Below are 23,918 nucleotides of genomic sequence, written 5' to 3' on the forward strand. Positions count from 1 at the left end.
TATATGTAAGCTGAAAAGAGCCCTCTCCTTAGAAAATGTATGTATCCTTAATATACTTATTTATTTGCTTATTTATTACAGGGCAGCAAGCAAAAACACTAAAAACACTCTAAAACGTCTTAAAAACAATGGACTTTAAAACACATTAAAACAAAGCATCTTGAAAAACATCTTTAAAAAATCCCCCAAAACTTTAAAAAAGCATTAAAAACCAATTCCAACACTGGAATAAGGGCTCTACTTAAAAGGCTTGTTGAAAGAGGAAGGTCTTCAGCAGGCACCGAAAAGGTAACAGAGAATGGTGCCTGTCTAATATTTAAGGGGAGGGACTTGCAAAGGTTAGGTGCCACTACACTAAAGGCCCTCTTCTTATGCTGCGTGGAACAGACTTCCTGATCAGATGGTATCTGCAGGAAGCCCTCACCAGCAGAGCACAGTGATCGACTGGATATGTAAGGGGTAAAATGACCCTTTTAACACCCAGCCCTTGGATCGGAGCAAGGATGTCGAGGCAGGATCAAAACACACAAACTGTTCGCTGCCTGAGATGGCAGGAGCAACTGAGTCTCCACCACCACATTCCTGGAGCTTTCGAGAAGAGCTATTGCTGCTCTCCAGGGAAAGCAGACCAACAGCTGCCTCCCACGTTGAAGCGTTGGCAGCAGTGAGCTGCTCCTCCTTCCCTTTCCCACCTCCAGACTTCACGACTGGCACAAGGGCATACAGAGAGCTGCATCCAGATGAACAGTTGACCTGTTCCCTTGTCATGTCAACCCCCATGGAATACGGCTCCTACCCGAGAGATTGTCCCACCATGGATAGCCTGGAAAGGCAGCTCATCTGCCCTATTTGCTTGGAGATGTTCACCAAGCCTGTGGTCATCTTGCCCTGCCAGCACAACCTGTGCAGGAAATGTGCCAACGACATCTTTCAGGTGAGCCAGGAACTGGGTGGATTTGCACCAAAATGTTCAGTTGGATAATGTATTTTTTTGCTATGTGTATGTTCAGAGCTACTGATGAAGGAGAGGGTGGAGTAGGAGGTTTATGAAATCGCTAGCAAAATGGCCATTGCCCTTACAGGTGGAGTGAGTTTAGAACAGAGGTTCCCAAACTCTGGTCTGTGAGCTTAATTCAGGTGGCCCACATTAAAATATTTGTATTGATTTTAATGGTCTTTTTTCCTTTTATTCATTGTATTGTATTACACATTGAATTCTAAGGAGTTCAACTTTGTAATACAATACAATATATAAGAAATAAAAGTAGCGATAGAATACAATAAAAAATAATTCAGCATCTAGCATAGTGCATTACAATTGCTGCAGCAGGCAGAAAAACTGGTTCGTCACGACCTTCAGTAATTGTCAAGTGGTCTATGGGGAAAAAAGGTTTGGGAACCGCTAGTTTAGAGGAAAGGCCAAAGGATTGCAAGGATTGCTGGGAAAATCATGGGCTTAATGGCCGACAGACACATCCTATAGCAGCCCTTCAAGGGTCTACTTATATTGTGAGAGCAGGGGTGTAGTCTCGGGGGGGGGGAGGTCTTAGACCCCTTACTTTTTTGGGAGCAGAATCTCAGCATGCTCCCTATATCTTCAGCATCCTTTGAGACAATCAGCATGAAAGGGGAATGTGTTAGCCACTGACAAGCCTTTTAAAATGCTTCCTTGTCCTTTCCTGCTGATTGGAGCCAATCAGGTTGAAAGGAGGTGAGTTAGCCACCGAGAAGACACTTCTCAGCAGCTAACATTCTTCCCTTTCACACTTATTGGCTTTTAGGGATATCTGTTGTGGGAGGTTTAAAAAGGATCTCATTCTTAGCTCAGCAGCAAAAACAGGGGGGCCATGGCTGCGACTAACACGAAGGGACCCTGCACTTCTGAATTTGCCACTGCACTACTGTGTGAGAGACACTCCAAGCTTCATGTTTGGAATTAGGTTGTTAAAACAGGTATGAGGAACCTTTTTCAGCCCAAGGGCCAAATTTCCTTCTGAGCACCGTTCCAGGGGCCACATGCCAGTGGTGGGTGGGGCCAGAAGCAAAAGAGGGCAGAGCAATGGATGTGAATGTGAATTTAACTTTGTATAGTTAGTTTCTTGACACACATCCCTCTGTCAGTGGAGGCTGGAGGCTCCAATGACAGTGGGGCAGTGAATCCGCTCTGGGTTTTAGTCCAAACTTTCAAGGAGCTGGAAGCATCTTGGACTACTCCTTGAAAGTTCAGACTAAAACCTGGAGTGGATTCACTGCCCCACTAACATTGGAGCCACCAGCCTCCGCTGCTGTTTGTCCATTTAGATAAGCAAGAGGCTTCAGAGCTCAAGGACACATTATAGCCAGTCAAAAACATTCAAGAAGAGTGTGATGCCAGGGAGGTGGTGAGGGTTGCGAGTTTGGGGGAGAGGGTGTGCATGGGGAGAGCTCCGAAGGCTGGATAGGGAGGCTTGGAGGGTTGCATTTGGTCCCGAGCCCTGAGGTCTGCCCCCCCCCATGTTACAAGATGCCTAAAGGAAGGTATGGCAGAAATTTATAAAACTAAGCATGCAAGGCTTGCAAAAAGCAGAAATGATTCTTTTTTCGTAGCACTAGACTTGGGGGTTCAGGTGATGAAATTGACAATATTTTAGTCAGTATTCCCCACACAATGCATAATTAACTTGTGGAATTCAGTCCTTTGTCTAAAGCCAAACCTCAGCACAAAACTGTAGAAGATTCATCTGCTGATATAAAATATCACATAGAGGGCTGATCAATACGCATTTATTGCAGATGGTCACCCTGATGTGATACATCAGTAGGCAGTATGCTTCCCTTGCATTATTTCCCCCACCACACCACACCCCCACCCAGCATTGTGGCCTTGCACAGCACATGGATTCCCTAAGGAATCTTTCCCCTTTAGGGCCTTATATAGTGACCCATACAAAATATAATGAACTGTCAATGGCATCCAGTTAAAACATACTCAGAGTTGGCCCTCTGAAATGAATGGATTTAAATTACTTAAGTCTGTTGATTTCAATGGGTCTTTTCTGAGTATGACTAGGGCTGGATATCACCCTCTTATCATCTACTAGGGGCCCCTCTAGACTGGTGGTTTTTTTGTGGGTATAACAATGCAATAGGGATGGATTTATACTAGACCATCCATCATTCTGCTTTATTAGTTGTTCTGCTATGCTCTCTCAATGTTATCTTGTAGTTTATTTCTGTGCCTCCTTTTGGACATAAAGCCCCCCAAGGTAGCTCACAAAAATGCACAAATACAAAATACAAGTAAAACAACAAAATACAAATTACAAAGATTTAAGATAATGCAAACTAACTTTTTTTTAAAAGCCCATACACCTAAAAGCCAAATAAATTCATCTTCCTGGCAAAGGGCAGTCCCCAGAAAGATGTCAGAAAGAGGCGGGGTGAGGGGGCAAGGCAAGGCACATGGAATATAATAATAATAATAATAAATTTTATTTTTCAGCCACCTATCTGTCCGGGTTAGGGACACTCTAGGCGACGAACAACAAGAATAAAAACAATACATATAGATCAACATAATCAAATTTTAAGCTAAAAAACCATTCATTAATTCAATTGTAACATAAGTTAATCTGTCCCAATCTTGTAGGCCTGCCTGAACAGCCAGGTCTTCAAGGCTCGGCGATAGCCTTGAAGACCAGGCTGTTCAGGCAGGAAAAGCTTGCCCCTTGATGGACCCAGCACAGTATCACCCCTGCAGCAATGTTATTGTTGTAGTCATTAATTATCAGAGCTTGGAAAAGTTACTTTTTTTGAACTGCAACTCCCATCAGCCCCAGCCAGTATGTGCTGGCTAGGGCTGATGGGAGTTGTAGTTCAAAAAAGTAACTTTTCCAAGCTCTGATAATTATTGTTGTTATTGATGATGATGCCGCCCTGGGCTCCTACTGGGAGGAAGGGTGGGATATAAATCAAATAAATTATTATTATTATTATTATTATTATTATTATTAATTTCCCACCCTTCCTCCCAGAAGGAGCCCAGGATGGCAGACAAAACACTAGACACTCTAAAACATCTTAAAAGCAGACTTTAAAATATATTCAAACAAAACATCTTTTTTTAAACAAAGCTTTAAAAAATCTTAAAAAGCAATTTCGACACAGATGCAGACCTGGATGAGGTCTCTACTTAAAAGGCTTGTTGAAAAAGGAAGGTCTTCAATGCTACAGCATTATTGCCATCTGGAGGGGCACTCTTGCACTAGAGCACAACAAATGCAGGACAACCTCCTCTCCCCCCCTCCGGCTCATTTGTGGTATAAAAAGTTACAGGATTTCAGGAGGAAATTACAAGGGAAGCTTGCTCTGACTGGAAATGAAGCAGTATGTCCCCTTCAAAACCTTTGCAGGGACAAACAGTATTGAAAGCAGGATTGTGTATAATCGCCCCGATGCAATCATGAGTGCACAATAAAAAGGGAGTCTGGTAGGTTCCTATATTATGGCCACAGGTACAGACAGGTAGTTATATTGGCATCACATACTCTAGTTCCAGTCTTCAGAGGAGAGTGCCTTTGCTTAAGTAGCCAAAATGGCAACAGCTATTCACAAGAGCAAGTTATGGGCTGATCTGGGGGAACTCCAAGGTTTGCAAAAGTTCAAAAAAAACCCCAGGGGAAAAACAAATAAATACCCAAGGGAGAGACCAAAAGGCAAGGTGGGATGCTAACTTCATCCCAGGGGTGCTACGAGTGTAGAGAAGCATCTGATGCCAGTGGCGCATTCCTGCAACGCTTCACTTGGGCTTGTCACTTAGAAGGAAATGCTGCCCAGGCCAAAGGCTGCATGAAGAACGTCACGTGCAGCACCTTAGTCAACCAACAGAAGAGCTACAGGCTAAATGGAGAGATACCCCCCAAGCCCTCTGGAACGGACAGCAGTTTTTTCTTTCTGGGGTGGCAACACCCTCGCCATGAGAGCACCAAAGAGAGCTGCCACAGGGGGCCAATGCATAATCTTTCTGTTCTGCATGGGGGGGTGCCAGCTGTTGTGGGACTGGATAGGAACATCATGTATTACTAAGCACATGTGTGTTCATCTTCACAATCACCATCCAGTTAGGAAGAAGGCGCAAGACTTAACGTCGTTTTGTTTTAATGTATTTTAAGGTCTTTTTATGATGTTTTAAAGTGTTTTTAGCGTTTCTGTTTGCCGCCCTGAGCTCCTGCTGGGAGGAAGGGCGGGATATAAATCAAATAAAAATAAATAAATAAATAAATAAATAAGAAAAATCCAGTGGGGAAGTCCTTAAAGGATATTTTAAAGAATGATTGCTGGCCTAGAATTGCCACCTTGCCTGGAGTTAATCCCGGGCACTTGTACCAAGACTTCATCTCCCTCCCTCCTACTTTTTGCAATGGCACGATCAGCTTAAAAATCCTTTGTCTTTATGGCTTCAGCTGAATGGTTTGCTAAACAGCACATGGACCGAGAATGGATTTCAGGGGAAGAGGTTTGTGCAGAGCACCCATCAACATCCTGGTGCCCTCCAGGCATTTTAGACTTCAAGTCCCATCAGCCCCAAGCAGCTGCCTGAAGAAAGTTGTAGTTCACAACATCTGGAGGGCACCAGGTTGGGGAAGGCTGGTGTAGACCCTTTCCAAGTTTCACTTCTGAGCAGCTTTTTCTCATATTGACGCAAAGGATGTCAAAATCACAGCTACTGACATGGGTGCTGGTTTGGTGCCTAGAGTTACCTTTGCCAAGAGGGAGCTCCTCACAGTAGCTAGTGAGCCTCACCTGCCCATCACTTGCAGGCTATGGTCTGAAGGCACATAAGGCCAGCTCCCTGATGAAGCTAAGCAGGGTCAGGTCTGGTCAGTGCCTGGATGGGAGACAGCCTTGGGTTTCTATCATGAAAAGAAAGGTGGTATATAAATAAAATAAATAAATGAGGGTTTATCATGCTTACTTGAACTTCCTTACTTAGCTGAACGTCAAGAAGAGTAAAGTAATGACAACAGAAGATTTATGTAACTTCAAAGTTGATTATGAAGACACTGAACTTGTCAAGGATTATTATTGGCACACTCATTAACCAAAATGGAGACAATAGTCAAGAAATCAGAAGAAGGCTAGGACTGAGAGGGCAGCTATGAGAGAACTAGAAAAGGTCCTCAAATATAAAGATGTATCACTGGACACTAAAGTCAGGATCATTCAGACCATGGTATTCCCAATCTCTATGTATGGATGTGAAAGTTGGACAGTGAAAAAGGCGGATAAGAGAAAAATCAACTTATTTGAAATATGGTGTTAGAGGAGAGCTTTGCGGATACCATGGACTACAAAAAAGACAAATTGGGTGTTAGAACAAATTAAAGCAGAACAGTCACTAGAAGTTAAAATGATGAAACTGAGGTTATCATACTTTGGACACATCATGAGAAGACATGATTCACTAGAAAAGACAATAATGCTGGGAAAATCAGAAGGGAGTAGAAAAAGAGGAAGGTCAAACAAGAGATGGATTGATTCCATAAAGGAAGCCACAGACCTGAACTTACAAGATCTGAACAGGGTGGTTTATAAGAGATGCTATTGGAGATTGCTTATTCATAGGGTCGCCATAAGTTGAAATTGACTTGAAGGCACATAACACACACACACACTTGAAGAGGAACCCAGCAAACTGCCTTAAACAGGCCAGACTAGTTGCAAATTTAGCCTAGGGGTAAGGACCCTCAGTCCCAGGTGCTGAATGCAGCCTTTCAGCCCTCTGTACCTAGCCTTTAGATCTCTCCCCAGGCCATAGTCCTCATCGGACTTACTTTGCACCACAAATGTTTTATGCCTGCCCGGAAAGGGTCCTTGGACTCTGATGATGGACAGAGGATAGTGAGGGGCGTCTGAGTGGGTGTAGAAACTAGTCTTCTGTACATGGGTAAAATGTACATCACTCTGGCCACTTTTGCCTCTCCCCCCACCCACCATTGACTTGTGGCCCCTTGGAAGGCTTCCCAGAAGGGAATGTGGCCCTTGGGCTGAAAAGGTTTCCAGCCCCAGATTGAGTCTAGTGTTGTCTACTTTGACTGACAGTATCTTTTCAGGATCTCAGGCAGTGAAGGATCACCCGATCCTTTTAACTAGAGATCTTGTTTGTTGAACCTGGGACTGCCTGGATGCAAAGCAGGCGCTCTGCAACGCTGAGCTGTGATCCCCAGAGAGCAACCTTTCAATGCACCGAAGGAGCTGGTGCATCACTCTGCCCGGGCAGAATTGCCAGGTCTGTTGACTGCCCACTTAAGCACCCTCATGTTTCAGACGCAACAGCAGCCCAGTCGTGTCATCTATAATAAGCAGCTTACCCAGTTCTTCAAAACTTTCCTCTTGCAGTGAGTGTTTAATGCTGTTGCTGCGTGAGTTGTTATTTGTCACTTGGCTCCTTGAGTCCTTTTTTAGGCTGCTTTTAGTTTAGTGGATTCAAACGTTTCGTAATTTTAATGGCATGGTTTCATTCTTATTTTACGTTTGTTAGATTTTTGAGTGTCTCCATAGAAGGAGGGGAAAATTTAGTATCAATCAATAAAACTAAACTCTTGAGCCCAAGAGAAATCATCTGTACTTAAACATCAATTTTTGATGTCTCAGTTTAAAATGTAGATGCTGAATTGATTTACCCCCCTTCCAAATTTCCAAATGCAACCTTTAAAATGGCCAAGGAAAGTTTGCCAACATTTTCGGCCTGGGGAACATATGTGGAATTTTGAAAAAGTGTTCTGGTCGCCAGTCACAAAATAGCTGCTGTGTGGGATGTGTGGCATAACTCAAAATGGCTGCCACATCTAAAAGGGCAGAAAAAGAGATAGGACCATCAGCCACTCCATCTATGGGAAAAGAGCACCTATATCAGATGCTGCTGCACTCATGCGCAGAGAGAAACTCTTTGCATGCCTCTTGTGTTTGTTTATACACTATTTATTACATTTATATCCCAACTTTCCTCCAAGGAGCTCAAGGTGGCATTCCTATTGCTCTCCTCCCCATTTGATTCTCACAACAACCCTGTGAGGTAGGTTAGAGAGACAGTGAGAGGCCCAGGGTCACCCAGTGAGCTTCATGGTTGAATGTGGATTCAAACACAGTGGAGAGGAGAGCCTGGCTGGGAGTCCAGAGTCTGTGAGTTCAAATCCGCACTCGTGTCTCCTGGATGTCAAGGGCCAGCTAAAGATCACCCCCACAGCGAGTGGCTCAAGGGTTATGTGCCCTGCCACCTGTACAGCCGCGGGCAAGCTGCATAGTCCCAAGGAGCCCAGTTGCCCCCCAGCTGGCAGTTGCGGACAAGGAAGGGGCTGGCTTGTGCAGCTGTGGCAAGCTGAGCAGGCTCTAGCCAACTGGGGAGGACTAGCCTCAGAGGGTCGCCATAAGTTGGGATCGATTTGAAGGCAGTCCCTCCCAGGTCACAGTCCAACACCCTAACCATTATACCACACTGACTTTCAGGACAAAAGGGAGGATGGGTGTCCAGTCTTCGCATCCAGTGAAATGTGGACAAGTTTAAGAGGGCATCTTCCATTGAAGGAGAGACTGAGCCAGTACTGACAGGAGCTGAGGAGGAAGAGCAGTCACTTTCACGCACAGCATATTAGCAACTGGCAGGCGGACTGCTGCCTGTGGGCACCATTTTGGCAACCCTGTGGCTATAGCTATAGCAGCCTTCAGCAGTTCCTAATTGTAAACAAGGTCAGGGATGAAGCCAGCATCACATGAACATACCAAGCTGCTTTCTTCAAAGTCTGGGACTGATGGGAGTTATAATAAAAAACATCTAGATGGCACCCAGTTCGAAAGGCTGGTCTTCTCTTCAGGGTCTTGGGCAGAGAAGGGTCTTTTTCATCACCTGCTACCAGAGACCCATTTTTCATTAGAAATGCCAGAGACTGAACTTGTGGCCCTCTGTATGCATGTTCTCTACACCTGTAATATGTCCCTTATTTGGCTTTTTTTTCTTAGCTCTTGTGTTTTGTATGGCGTCTTATGAGAATCTCTATTAGGGAGCAATCCAAACCCAAGATGCACTGAGTGGAGTTTGGAACAGGAAGATCTCTGACTGAGCAACCTGAGCAAGGGATGGAAAGACCTGTCAATGTCGGTCCGCTCCGTTTCTCACTTTTCTAATGTTAAATTCAGTTCTCTACATTTCTGCAGTGATCTGCAAATTCTTTTTTTTTTAATTCTCATGAAAATTCTCCACCATTTTTAGTGCAAATTTCTCCAAATAAACACATTTTTGTAGGCAGTTTTGACAATGGTACACATTTTTGCAAGCCATTTCTCATCCCTTCATGCCTTTTTGCATGTTACTTTCACTCATGCATTCATTTTAATGCACCCGTTCCCCTAAGATATGCATTTTTGTAAATATTGTTTAGTTGGTGAACTGCATCCCAAAATTCTAATAAATGCAAATTTCAAAGGATGGCTGTGTTTCGGTTCTCACATTGTTTCGGGAAGTGCGAATGTGACAAATTCTGCTTGAAATGCAAACTGAATTGAAATTCTCACCCATCCCTAGTGAGGGCTACACTGGTTAAAGTCCCTTATCCTGGCTCAGCCAGAGGTATGCTGGCAGAACTCCTCTGTCCTGACTCATCCGACGCCAGTTGAGCCAAGTCCTGGAATAGTGGCATGGCTGGGGCAGGCTGGGGTAGAGGGCAACCTACCCCCATTCCAACTCAATTGTGTATTCTAGCAACCCATCAGAAGCTACACTAGCAAAAAGAAAAGTGACGTTAGTCAAACTCTATTTTAAAGGCTTGTTTTCCCTCTGCCAGGCTCGGGCCAGCTCCTGAACAGAATTTGGACTAGGGGTAAGTTACATTGGCATAATTTACCCCAGCATAAATTCCACTGGGTTCCTGTAGTTTGGATTGCTCTGCCCAAATGAATTAAGTTCAGGAGGGAGGACACATTTGGGTGGGAAAATACCATATTCTGACATTACCTCCAAGAGACTCGCTTGCCTTGCAGGACTCAGATTCCTTCCTTGGAGAATGTACAGCCCGCTGCAGATAACTGGAGGGTTGCAAATGTTCTAATTTCCAGTCCTTTGGTTCTCCAGAGACATACTCAACACCTGTCTTTGCACGATTAAATGTCTTGTGATTACTCTCGGCTTCTGGCTTTTGGTTTCTTGTAAAGAGATCATCAGTCCTTCTTCAGCAGTCCATGGAGTCAAGTCTCCTTCCTGGTAAACCCTGAGGGGTTTCATAATGAGATTCATTATGCCACCTGTTCTGAGCTGAATATGTGATCTATTTCAATGGCTGTGTTTTTGAAGACTCATTGGGAAATTTACCCACTTTTTAGGAAGGCCTCTACATTATTTCACAATAAACATTGAAATGGAGAAAAAGTGTTAAAGGTTCTAATTTGTTTTGGATGTTCTGAATTGTATGTTTCTCTTTAACTCTCTCTCTCTCTCTCTCTCTGTGTGTGTGTGTGTATATGTATATATATGTATGTATATATGTATGTGTATATATATATATATATATATATGTATGTATATATATATATATGTATATATGTATGTATGTATGTATTAGGGATGAGGGAGAAATTTGATTCTGTTCACATTTAAAGGTGAACCTGCCTAATTCCAACAGGCAAACCAAAACACAGCCATCCTTTGAAATTTGCACTTCTCTGAATTTTGCAATGAAGTTCTTCCGCCAAGTAACATGTACAAAAATGCATATTCTAGTGTAAAGTATGCATAGAAATGCATGGATTAGCGAAAATAACACAGAAAATACATTATACTGTGGAAAGGTATTCTGCAAAAATGTGTATATTGGGAAAGTTGCATATAAAATGTGCATATTATTTGAAATTCACAGCAAATGCTGAGGAATTTTCATGAGCATTTTAAAAAAATGCAAACTGATGTATAAATTTGGAGATCAGAATTTAAGATAAGACTGGAAAAATGATTTCTAGTACACACAGCTAGAGAGAGAGGGAGAGATTTTAACAATCTGTACTAAGGAAATGCACCTCTTCATTCATAAAAATGAATTATTAACTAACGGCGCAAGTTCATGGTTCTAGTTTTAGTGTACAAAGCCCTACACAGTTTGGGATCAGGATACATGAAAGAGTGTCTTATCCCTTATGTACCCAGTCTATCACTGCGCTCTGCAGGTCAGGGCCTCCTGCATATACCATCTTATCAGGAGGTCCGTTCTGCACAACATAGGAAATGGACCTTTAGAACTGTGGCACCTACCCTGTGGAACTCCCTCCCCTTAAATATTAGACAGGCACCATCTCCGTTACTGAAGACCTTCCTCTTTCAACAAGCCTTTTAAGTAGAGACCTTATCCCAGTCTGCATCTGTGATGGAATTGCTTTTTAAGATATTTTTAAAGTTATTTTTTAAATATCTTTTCAAGTTATTTTGTTTTAATATGTTTTAAAGTCTTGTTTTTAAGATGTTTTGAAGTGCTTTTAGTGTTTTTTGTTTGCTACCATGGGCTCCTTCTGGGAGGAAGGGTGGGACAGAAATTAAACAAACAAATTATACATTATAAAAAAAATCATGAAATATTTGTTAACAGTTTTGTATTCCTCCTACTTGGAAACAAAGGATATAGTTAAATATGTAGAAATAAATGTTGCACAGAAAACTCACCTGGTATAAAATGTAGAGAGCCCAAAATTCCTGGTTCATAAGGCTCAGCTTCCAACTATAAGTATCTCTTTGCTTATGGAATCCAGAATGGCATCCCTGAGCTTATATGCAATGTTGTTTAGATTGTTCTTAACTGCTTTAATTATGTGTTTTAAAATTGTTGTAACCTGCCCTGGTGCCTCTGGGTGAAGGGCGGGTAATAAATTCTAATTCTAAATCACCATCATCATCATCATCATCATCATCATAAATAATATTCCATTCTACTCTAACAAATAATTTCACATTGTGATAGTGTATACTGTATTCAGAGATGGACCATAGTTTGGTGATAAAGCTCTTGCTTTGCATGCAAAAGGTCTTGTGTTCAATCCCTTATATCTCCAGGTAAGGGTGGGATAGAAAGACTTCTGCTGGAGATGCTGGAAATCCACTGCCAGTGGGCCAGGAGTGAGAGACTGCTAGCCCCCAACCCTTAATCAGCCTGCCACACCATTCCTAGTGACCTACCTTTTCCCCAAAACAGTTTTCAGGTGTGTGTGTATAGAGGAACTGTGCAGAGTCAAGCAGAGCAGAGTGAATTTTATCCCCATTGTGGCACCAAGTTGGATTTCTCTCCACTAGGGATGTAAGAAGGTTTTGTTTTTCCATTCCGCCCTGCATTCATCACATGCAGCTTTGTTTATGTTCCACTGCAGTTGCTCTTCTGCGAACAGCACATTTTTGGGATACGTGATTTTTCTTGCTGCCAAAATTACATAACTTCATTAGAGTTATGTAGAGTTGCTACAAGCTACTGAGACCAAATTTTGACTAAAATTTGCCAACAAATATGGAAAACCCACTCCTTGGAACTCCCTCCCACAAGATCTCCGGCACGCCTCTTCCCTAAATGTGTTTCGGAAAGCCTTAAAGACCTGGCTCTTTCAGCAGGCCTTCGGGGTATCCGGTGAGGGTTAATTGTTATAACTGTAATGCCTCCTGCCCAGTTTTAATATTGTTGCTGCAGATGTATTGTTTTTATATTGTATTACTGTATTTTATCAATTGTATTTTAACAATTTTGTAAGTCGCCTAGAGTGGCCATTGGCCAGATAGGCGACGAAGAAATTTAATTTATTTATTTATTATTTATTTATAAAACTAAACAATGGCCCACAGACTGGAAGTGTTCAATATACATCCCAATTCCAAAGAAAGGGGATCCCAGGGAATGCAGTAATTATCGAACTATTGCCTTAATATCCCATGCAAGTAAAGTAATACTTAAGATTCCACAACAAAGGATGTCCAAGTCAGATGTCCAAGCTGGATTTAGAAAGGGAAGAGATACAAGAGATCATATCGCAAACATACATTGGATAATGGAATGGACCAAGGAATTTCAGAAGAAAATCACCCTGTGCTTTATAGATTACAGCAAAGCCTTTGATTGTGTAGATCATGAAAAACTATGGAATGCTTTAAAAGAAATGGGGGTGCCACAACATCTGATTGTCCTGATGTGCAACCTATACTCTGCACAAGAGGCTACTGTAAGGACAGAATATAGAGAAACCAATTGGTTCCCCATCGGAAAGGGTGTGAGACAGGGGTTTATTTTATCACCTTATTTGTTTAATCTATACGCAGAACATATCATACGGAAAGTGGGATTGGACCAAGATGAAGGAGGTGTGAAAATTGGAGGGAGAAATATGAGTAATTTAAGATATGCAGACGATACCATACTACTAGCAGAAACTAGTAATGATTTAAAACGAATGCTGACGAAAGTTAAAGAGGAAAGCACAAAAGCAGGACTACAGCTGAACGTCAAGAAGACTAAAGTAATGACCACAGAAGATTTATGTCACTTTAAAATTCACAATGAGGACATTGAACTTGTCAAGTATTATGAATACCTTGGCACAGTCATTACCCAAAATGGAGAGAATAGTCAAGAAATCAGAAGAAGGCTAGGAGGGCAGCTATGAGAGAACTAGAAAAGGTCATCAAATGGAAGGATGTATCACTGAACACTGAAGTCAGGATCATTCGGACCATGGTATTCCCGATCTCCATGTATGGATGTGAAAGTTGGACAGTGAAAAAAGCAGATAAGAGAAAAATCAACTCATTTGAAATATGGTGTTGGAGGAGAGCTTTGCAGATACCATGGACTGCAAAAAAGACAAATAATTGGGTGTTAGAACAAATTAAATCAGAACGGTCACTAGAAGAAAACATGATGAAACTGAGGTTATCATACTTTGGACACATCATAAGAAGACTTGATTCATTAGAAAAGACAATAATGCTGGAAAAAACAGAAGGGACTAAAAAAAGAGGAAGGCCAAACAAGAGATGGGTTGATTCCATAAAAGAAGCCACAAACAAGATCTGAACAGGGTGGTTCACGACAGATGCTCTTGGAGGTCACTGATTCATAGGGTCATCATAAGTCAGTCAACTTGAAGGCACATAGCAACAACATTATGTAAATGACATTGTCATTATGTTATTCTACTCCACACACTTCAGTGCAAAAAAACCACGATGCAGATGGGTGTGTGTGAGAGAGGAAAACTTAATTACGCATTATTTGTGGACTGAAAGCAACAATAGCGGCAAATACCAATCATATTCACTGGATTAATTTATGTTCTGGACAGATGATGAATAAGCAAGCATCAGCTTTCTGCTCCCATTTCCATTTTTGTTTGAATTCTCCAACTTCCCTACATTCCTGCCACGTAGCTCCTGAAGGGGGATGCAAATTTCAACCTCTGAGCTCATCACCTGAAGAGCAAGGCAGGGCAATAAATCTCCCTCCTTGATTGATCTGCACAAATCAGCTGAGGACACTGTTTTGTGCATGCAAGTGTGTGCATACTCTGTGTGTGGTCTGTGGGTTTGTGTGCACATGTAGTCTGTTTTTGATGTGTGTCCTATATAGTGTGCGCATGCGTGCGTGCGCGGTGGCCACATCTAACACTAACATACGTCCTCTGCTGGGTTGGCCAAGGGTGAATCCAGCCTTACGCTGAAAAAGATTCCCCATGACAGGCGGAGACTGTACTGAGCTGGATGGGCCACTTTTTAAGCTTTTAAGGAAGCTTCCTAGGTTCTTATCAGAATGTGTAGGAAAGAACCTGAGTATTGGTTCAAAGACAAAAATGTGTAAAATCCAGATTATTATCCTGCATCCAAGGAGATCATGTTTAGATCACCTGGTTTTTTTAAAACTGCAAATGACAGCATTTTTTTTAAAAAAAATAAAAATCAAGGTTTAAGAAGTGCCCCTGCCTCCAAAATAACTCTTTTGTGTGTTTCAGTCTCGAGGGACAACCTTGGGATCTGCAGGAAGGTTTCGTTGCCCGTCTTGCCGCCATGAAGTAGTCCTGGACAGGCACGGCATCTATGGGCTGCAAAGGAATCTCCTGGTTGAAAACATCATTGATATTTACAAGCAAGCATCAGCAAGAGGGCCGGACAGGTTTGTTGCCTTGTTACCCAACAGTAGAGATGGAGAACTATCTCAAGAGCCGCCTGCTTCCTTGTGAACCGATCTGGTACCTTTATCAGAACTCCTCCTTCTCTGAGTGCCCTTCTTTGTGGGCATTAGTCAGGTGACTAATGAAGACGGAGGGTGTATCCAGCTAAGTTTTACTCAGAGTAAGGGCTGGGGGAACATGTCAGTTTTTGGTTTTTCTCAGTTTCTCATTTTTCCAGTGCCATGTTCAGTTCTCCACATTTCTACACCAGTTTGTATTTACAAAAAAAAGTGCTTGTGAAAAATTGTCAGCATTTTTGTGCAAATTTCTCCTACTATACACATTTTATATGCAGTTTTCCTAATACAGGCATTTTTACAAAGCAATTTTCCTGAATATAATGCATTTTTGTATGTATTTTCCCACAAATATATGCATTTATAGGCACACTTTACCCCAGTATATACATTTTTGTACGTGTTACTTGGCTGGAGAACTGCATTGCAAAATTCAGAGAAGTGAAAATTTCAAAGAATGGCTTCTCATATAGTTTCGGAAAGTGTGAATTAGCTAAATTCTCCTTTAAATGAGAGCAAAACCAAATTTCTTCCCCAACCCTACCTGACAGTCATTGTCAGGGTTCTTGCACACCCCAAAATGTAGGTGAATGTTTCCTTTCCCCCTGCATATTTGGTTAGGCACCTGTACCCAATGATCCAAGCAATGTCTTGACTGGAGAGACCAGAGGGAATGAACAGAAATATAGGTTTCCTACACACCATATAGTTAAAGCACACGGTTCCCCCAGAGAATCCCAGAAACTTTAGTTTCCCTTTTACAGTGCTACAATTCCCAGCACCCTTAATGAGGGTGCTCATGATTCTGGCAGTGTGTATGCCTTAAATGTATGGCATGTAAGCAACCTTAGTGAGAATGTGGGGAGGGGGTTGTCAGCATGTTGTTGTTGTTGTTATGTGCCTCCAAGTCAATTATGACTTACGGCGACCCTATGAATCAGTGACCTCCAAGGGCATCTCTTATAAACCACCCTGCTCAGATCTTGTAAGTTCAGGTCTGTGGTTTCCTATATGGAATCAATCCATCTCTTCTTTGGCCTTCCTCTTTTTCTACTCCCTTTTGTTTTTCCCAGCGTTATTATCTTTTCTAATGAATCATGTCTTCTCATTATGTGTCCAAACTTTGATCACCTCAGTTTCATCATTTTAGCTTCTAGTGATAGTTCTAGTTGAATTTGTTCCAACACCCAATTATTTGTCTTTTTCACAGTTCATGGTATGCGCAAAGCTCTCTTCCAACACTACATTTCAAATGAGTTGATTTTTCTCTTACCCTCTTTTTTCACTGTCCAACATTCACATCCATACATAGATATCGGGAATACCATGGTCTGAATGATCCTGACTTTGGTGTCCAGTGATACTGAAGTGAAACTCAGAGGAAGGCAATGGTAAACACCTCTGAATACCTCTTACCATAAAAACTCCATGAACAGTCAGCATGTTAGAGTCATGAAATATTTCAGCTGGCCGCTAGAGGTCTCTGTATGCCGCAGAAAAAGAGATTCTCAACCTTTCCAGACCCCCATTTTCCCTTCCCCTCCTTGCACTTTGTAGTTGGAGATGCTGCCTCAAGAAGGGAAGTATAAATCAATTATGCCACTTTTATGAAAGGCTGACAGACCAGTACAACAATGGAGCTAATGACCTAGGGAGGTGGTGGGCTCTCCAGCACTGGAGGCCTTCAAGAGGCAGCTGAACAGCCACCTGTCTGACATACTTTAATTTGGGTTCCTCACTGAGCAGGGGGTTGGACCAGATGGCCTTATAGGCTCCTTCCAACTCTATGACTCTAGGAATAGTCAACATACCTATAGGTGCTACCTCCAGGATCAGAGGCAGCGTTCCTCTGAATTACCAGTTGCTGAGATAACAGCAGGGGAGGGCAACTGGCCTCATATCCAGCTTATTATTTCACTCTGTGAAACGAGATGCTGGACTAGACAGGCCTTTGCTCTGATCCAGCAGGGGGCTGCTCTGAATCACTGGAGCTTCCTTCCTTCAGTGTCTGCTGAAAGCCTTGGGTTCTTTGGGGCAGGTGACCTAATACAACAGTTAAGAAGGTTTTCCTGATGTTCAGTTGAAATCTGGCTCCCTGTAAATGGAGCCCTTTATTCCATGCCCTGCACTCTGGGACTATTGAGAAGAGATCCCAGCCCTCCTCTGTGTGACAACCTTTCATGTACTTGAAGAGTGCTATCCTATCTACCCTCAGTCTTCTCTTCTCCAGGCTAAACATGCCCAGTTCTTTCAGTCTCTCCTCATAGGGCTTTGTTTCCAGTCCCCTGATCATCCTTGTTGCCCTCCTCTGAACCAATTCCAAATTGTTTAATAGCCTTTCATGTCCATGAAACTGTCTCATCCCCTTCTAAAGCCTCCTAAGTTGATGACCAGTTAACTATGTGCCACTTCCTTCCATTTTGTCCATCCTGAATCTCCTACCACCCAGAAATGAGACTGGGATGTTGGGGGGGGGCACAAATTGGGCCAAAAAAAAGAAAATAAAAAATGGAATGGAAAGCATGGGCGGTGATAGAAATGGAGTGGGGCAGGGAACAGCAGGGAAGGGGTAGTCAATGCGGTACTTGCTAGAAGTTGTTGGACTCCAACTGCCATCATCCTCCATCACTGGCCATGCTAGCTGGGGCTGATGGGAGATGGAGTCCAGTGGTAGACCCCCTCTGAATACCACTTACCATGAAACCCCTGTTCATAGGGTCACCATAAGTTGTAATCGACTTGAAGGCAGTCCATTTTTCCAATTTGCACTGGGACTTACTGATGAAGGATGGGCTAACAACAACAACAACTTATTTATTTATTATTTGATTTATATCCCACCCTTCCTCCCAGCAGGAGTCCAGGGCAGCAAACAAAAGCACTAAAAACACTTTAAAACATCATAAAAACAGACTTTAAAATACATTAAAACAAAACATCTTTAAAATCATTTTTTTAAAAAAGCTTTGAAGACATCTTAAAAAAGAAAAAAAGGTTAAAACACATTGTTTTTTAAAAAAAGATTTACAAACATATTAAAAAGCAATTCCAACATAGACGCAGACTGGGACAAGGTCTCAACTTAAAAGGCTTGTTGAAAGAGGAAATAACAATAATAATAATAAAAGGGAGATTTTCTAGGAGCCACATACTGTAAAAAAAGGAACCAGATTTCTGACTTCCACAGCCAAGCCCCTGACCAGATGAAAGGCCTGGAGTTCTGGCAATAAAAACAGATTCTAGGGCATAGCCTGGGTTGCCCTGCTCTGGCCTCTTGCTTCCCACATCTAGACATTTCTGGTTAACAATCCCTTGCCCATGAGCCTCAAAGGGTGTTTAGCCTTTAAAAATGTTAACAAGCCCCTTCCATCCACCCTTCTATTCGTACGAGCTCAGCAGTGGTGAGGAAACCGGACTTGCATGCAGAAGTTCCCAAGTACAATCTCATCAAAAAGCATCTGGAGCAGCCCATCTAGGCAGGACGTACACCAGAGATTTTGGGAAGCTGCTGCCAGTCAGAGTGGAACAGTACCAATGTGTATGGCAACTTCAGGCATTTGGGTTTATTTGTGGCACACACATCGCCTGAAAGAACAAGACCCGGTCCCCTAGGATTCATCCGTATTCTAAACCTTTCCTGCCTAGTCACCTGGAGACCTTTATCACTCACCATAAGTGACCAGATGACTGACAGGTCTAAATGGAAAGTTCTCAGGTTCTCAGGTGGCAGGGTCTGAAAAGACTTTGACACCCAGGGCCGGGCCAAGACATTAGGGTGTTAGAGGCGAAGGACAAGATGGCTCCCCTTCCTCATTCCATGGAAGGAAATTGGCTGGATTGGCACTTCTCTTTCTCATAAAGACTTATGAAAGTCAACATCTCTATTATCTTTTCGGTGCCTTTTGCAGACCTTCCTCTCTCAACAAGCCTTTTAAGGTGAGACCTTATCCCCGGCTGCATCTGTGTTGGAATTGCTTTTTAATATGTTTTTAAACCTTCTTTGTTCAAAACAAAAAAATATGTTTTTAACCTTTTTTTCTAAAAAAAGATGTTTTGACAGCTTTTTACATTTTATTTATTTATTTATTACATTTGTATACTGCCCCATAGCCAAAGAAATGTTTTTAAAGATGTTTTGTTTTAATGTATTTTAAAGTCTGTTTTTATGATGTTTTAAATTGTTTTAGTGCTTTTGTTTGCCGCCCTCGGCTCCTGCTGGGAGGAAGGGCAGGATATAAATTAAATAATAAATAAGCAAGTAAGCAAGTAAGTAAATAAGTGAATAAATAAGTAAGTAAACAAACAAACAAACAAACAAGCAAGCAAGCAAGCAAGCATGTCTGACAGGATAGCACCCACCACTGCACCTGAGGCAGCAAGCCAATGTATGGAGCTCAGGATAGGCTATGTCATACAAAAGGGAAATGGCTGGGGGCTCAGGAAGAAGAGCCAGAAGCTGTCACTTCTGCTCCCCTGCATCTGTAACCTGAGGGAGTTGCCTCACTCTATATAAAACTCTTGTCAATAATTGACAGATAAAACAAGCAAATATCAAAAAACAAGCACACATAACTCAATTATGCATCTGGATAAAAACGTTTTTAGCAGGAGTGTGGTGTAGTGGTTAACGTGCTGGACTAGGACCTGGGAGACCAGGGTTCCAATCCCTACACAGCCATGAAGCTCACTGGGTGACCTTGGGCCAGTCACTGCCTCTCAGCCTCAGAGGGAGGCAATGGTAAACCCCCTCTGAATACTGCTTACCATGAAAACCCTGTCCATAGGGTCGCCATAAGTCGGGATCGACTTGAAGGCAGTCCGTTTCCATTTTTAAACAGTACAGGTAGGGTGCCTGCATAATGTTATATCTTCACATGGATGCATGAGGCTGCTGTAACCAGACAGCCTGACTCAGTCTATCGACAGTGACAGGGAAATGCACTGAAAAGGGCAGGATGAAAGAATGAGTAATGGGAAGATGTATAGCAACCAGGCAAGCAAATTGGGATGAACGCTCATTGTTGTATAACCTCCCCACACACAAATGAGAATGAACGTTCAACAAGGGCCAGGCATAGTCTAGCCACCATGCAAGCTTTGTGCAAGAAAATCAGGATGAATGCTCAATACAGAGGTCATCTGGAGGAGTCCTGTGTGCAATGGCTGCTGGCGGCTCCAATATCAGTGGGGCAGTGAATCCACTCTGGATTTTAGTCTGAACTTTCAAAGAGCTGTCCGAGCTGTCCTTGAAAGTTCAGGCTAAAATCCAAATTCGCTACCTCACTGTCATTGGAGCCACCAGTCTCCAGTGCCGGCCAGCCAGCCTGCCTGCCTGCCTCTGTGCCTCCCTTATATACTCTCATTTTGCTTCTCTGTTCCTCTCGCCCCTCCCAGACCTCTCTTAAAAACTGAGCACCCAATCTGTGAAGAGCATGAAGAAGAAAGGATCAACATCTACTGTGTGACTTGCGGGGTGCCCACTTGCTCCCTCTGCAAGGTCTTTGGAGAACACAAGGAGTGTGAAGTGGCCCCGCTCTCAGACATCTACATGAAACAGAAGGTTGGCCTCTCCATCCCTGTGTCGGCTTCCAAGGGTGCCTACGCTCCTTTCCTTTCTGTTCTTTAAGGTTGGGATGTTAGATGATGGAATATCATTTAACTGGAAATGCTGTCAAGGTACAGGAGTCCAGGGGCCACATATCTCATTTTATGTATCACCTAACATCTCTTGGAGATGCCCCGTCCATCAGAGTTCACTCCTTCCTTTTTCATTTCCTCCTCCTTCCCTGCCCCCTTTCTTTCTATACAGTCTCAGAGCAGGGAGGGACAATATTTTGTTTGATAAAAACAAATTGATGGATTTTTTTTATTTTTTAAAAAAATTGTGACTGTTTTCCCCCTCAGCTCTCTGAGGGGAACAAATTGGTAGACTTTTGCCATATATAAATTCCTCTGGAAACCCACTTTTAAAATTTTGTTTGGATGAAGGTGCAGTTTATAAAGTTTTTAAATCACTAAGTAAATAAATGTGTGCACACAGGGACAGCACACTAAAGTCAGAGAGGAATTTTTCACTTGCTTTCCAGAACTGGAAAGCAAGCCCTAATCCAATTGCTGTATTGGCTTGTTATATTAAAAATAAAATAAATAATTTAAAATGATCTGTATACTTAATTAAGTGTAACTTCTTCAAAGCCAGTGGGGCTTCCTTCTGAGAGAGCCTACATAGGATTGGGGGATTCTAATTGGAGGAAGGACCAAGGAGAACACTTTGGCTCTGCTCACCTCCAGCGTGCAGCTCCCAACAGATTCACCCCCAGGGAATGTGTCCCACCCCAGCAGAAAAAAGAAAGTTCCCCACCCCTATGCTCGGCATTGCATCTGGAATGTTTGGCAGATAAAGCAGATGTGGGAAACCTGTGGCCCTCCAGACATTGCTGAACTACAACTCCCATCATCCCTGGCTGCTGGCCATGCTTGCTGGGGCTGATGGGGAGTTGTAGTTCAGCAACATCTGGAACGCCAAAGAGTTCCCCACAGCTGATGTCAAGTATGAGCTGTGCCACTGAGCGATGGTCCTTGCTGATGGAGCAGCTGCTTTGAAAGAACAGTGCATCCATGCTACCCATTTAAAGCTAGTCTCATCACTCCCAACCAAGAGAGCATGGAAAAGGTAGTTCTAACTATTAACTATTTTAGTGTAGATGTGTTGTAAGAACCATCTGGCAACTTGGTGTTTCATTTTCAATGCAACTGGCTAATCCCTGGCTAAGGTCGAACAAACGCCTGCATCTTAGAAAAAAAAAATTTGGGGGGGTGCAGAGCTTGGAAAAGTTACTTTTTTGAACTACAACTCCCATCAGCCCCAGCCAGCATGGCCACTGGATCGGGCTGATGGGAGTTGTAGTTCAAAAAAGTAACTTTTCCAAGCTCTGGCTGGGGTGTGTGTGTCTATATAGCTCCATGCTTAATGCTGCATGCACATGCTTTGCATGCAAAGGGTGCCATGTCCAGTCTCTTGGCAACTCCACTTTAAAGGCTTTTAGATGCAAGGGCTGGGAAAATCCATTTCCAGAGACCTTGAGGGCTGCTGCTTGCTGTTGCTGCTGGAGTAGGCTGGGCTAAAAGAAGCTGTGGTCCGACTCAGCACAAAATGGCGTCTGTTGCGTTTCATGTGTTGATTTCTTTAAAAAATACTCTGTCAATGTTGTGAGCTGTCCTGAGAGAATGAATATTGAAGACTGGCACACAGATTAATTAAATAACAGAAATGTATGCATATGCATGTCAGCACACAAACAGGTGGCATTTTCTTATGGGATCTGGACAACATGCACTGTCAAATGAGCTTCATAGGCTACCAGGCATCACTTTTTTCTTTCTCTTTTTTCATCAGGTCACTGGAGTTATCCATTCCTATGACCCATACAGGCACTCTCAGCTGCAACTAATTCTTTGCTGCACATTTTGGGAGAGTCAAAGGTCATTGAAGTTGCAGACCCATGAATATCTTGCTCACATATTCATAGGAATGGATAATTCCTGCTGCTAGAAAAACAATTGGCCTCAAGATCCAGGTGACTATGGCACGCCAGGATTAATTGAGGAACGGTCCTGCCATTAGACAGTCTGAGGCATCTGCCTCAGGGGGCAAATGCTGTGATCCTTCAGACAGCAGGAATAGAAGCTCCAGTCATTCTTCTTGAGCCCACTAACCATTCCCCCTGTTGAAGGACAGGCCTGTGTGTGACAGGCAGCCTCTCTGCACCTCTCAGGTGCAATGGAGGGGGCTGTCCTGTTGAAGCTGCTGAAGTAAGAGCCCAGTTGGCTTTTGTATATGCCATGTGTATTTATTTTATTTTATTTATCTATAAAAATATTATATGCCACTAATCATAAATATATATACTGTATATATCAAAACAGTTTGCAAGATATATAAACATAAGATAAAGCCATATACACATTTGAAATCAGAAATCATTAACTAACTAATGCAGAAAGGTATCTTCCCCATTGCCTGCATAAGCCGATGACATAGAAAAGTTTTCAGCCGGCATTTAAAAGTCAGAATAGAAGGTGCCTCCTCAATATCTATTAGGGCATCCCACAGGACTGGGCTCATGACACTCTTGTTGTCAAATGAGCCTCACCAACTCGGGGAACGGCCAGCAATGCTCCTGCAGAGGATGTCAGTGACTGAGCTGTGATATAAGGGTTCAGGGAGTCCCTAATTGGAGACTTTTGTATCGCACCCTTCATCAAAATGCCTCAGAGTGGATTACATCAATAAAATTGAAAACAGTAGAATAAAAATCAAATATAATTAAAAACATAGCAGTGCAATGCAGTGTTCTAACACAATTTCAAAATTCCAAGAACTAAAACTATGCAGGAAACTGACAAAGCATTTAGATATAACTAAACCAATCTAAGTCCCACTCAGCCATTCAGCTCACTGGGTCAACTTGGGCCAATCATTATTTATCAGCCTAGCCGACCTCATAGGGTTCTTGTGAGGGCAACACGACATATCTGTATGGGGTGTGTGTATGTGCCATTTTGTTCTTTGCAAAATTTATAAGTAGTAAATGCCTTAGGGCAGCCCGGAAATTGTCATCTGCATGGGCTAAAGGTAACATCTGAACAAGATAGGCATGCCACTCTGTTGTTGTTGCTGTTGTTATT

At 42.7% G+C, this 23,918-nt stretch overlaps 1 protein-coding gene across 1 annotated transcript in view; it reads left to right on the plus strand.

The window, feature by feature from the left end:
- Positions 1-746: 746 nt before the first annotated feature.
- The window catches only part of LOC133386554 (tripartite motif-containing protein 54-like), a 47,634-nt gene continuing 24,462 nt past the window's right edge, over positions 747-23,918 (plus strand). Inside the window, exons 1-3 of the mRNA XM_061630228.1 lie at positions 747-934; positions 14,995-15,155; positions 20,625-20,790. Of these exons, the coding sequence (XP_061486212.1) occupies positions 767-934; positions 14,995-15,155; positions 20,625-20,790 (495 nt within the window). The 5' untranslated portion in view covers positions 747-766. The remainder of the gene's footprint in view (positions 935-14,994; positions 15,156-20,624; positions 20,791-23,918) is intronic.

This window comes from Rhineura floridana, chromosome 6 (assembly GCF_030035675.1).
Source record: "Rhineura floridana isolate rRhiFlo1 chromosome 6, rRhiFlo1.hap2, whole genome shotgun sequence".
NCBI classification, from domain to species: domain Eukaryota; kingdom Metazoa; phylum Chordata; class Lepidosauria; order Squamata; family Rhineuridae; genus Rhineura; species Rhineura floridana.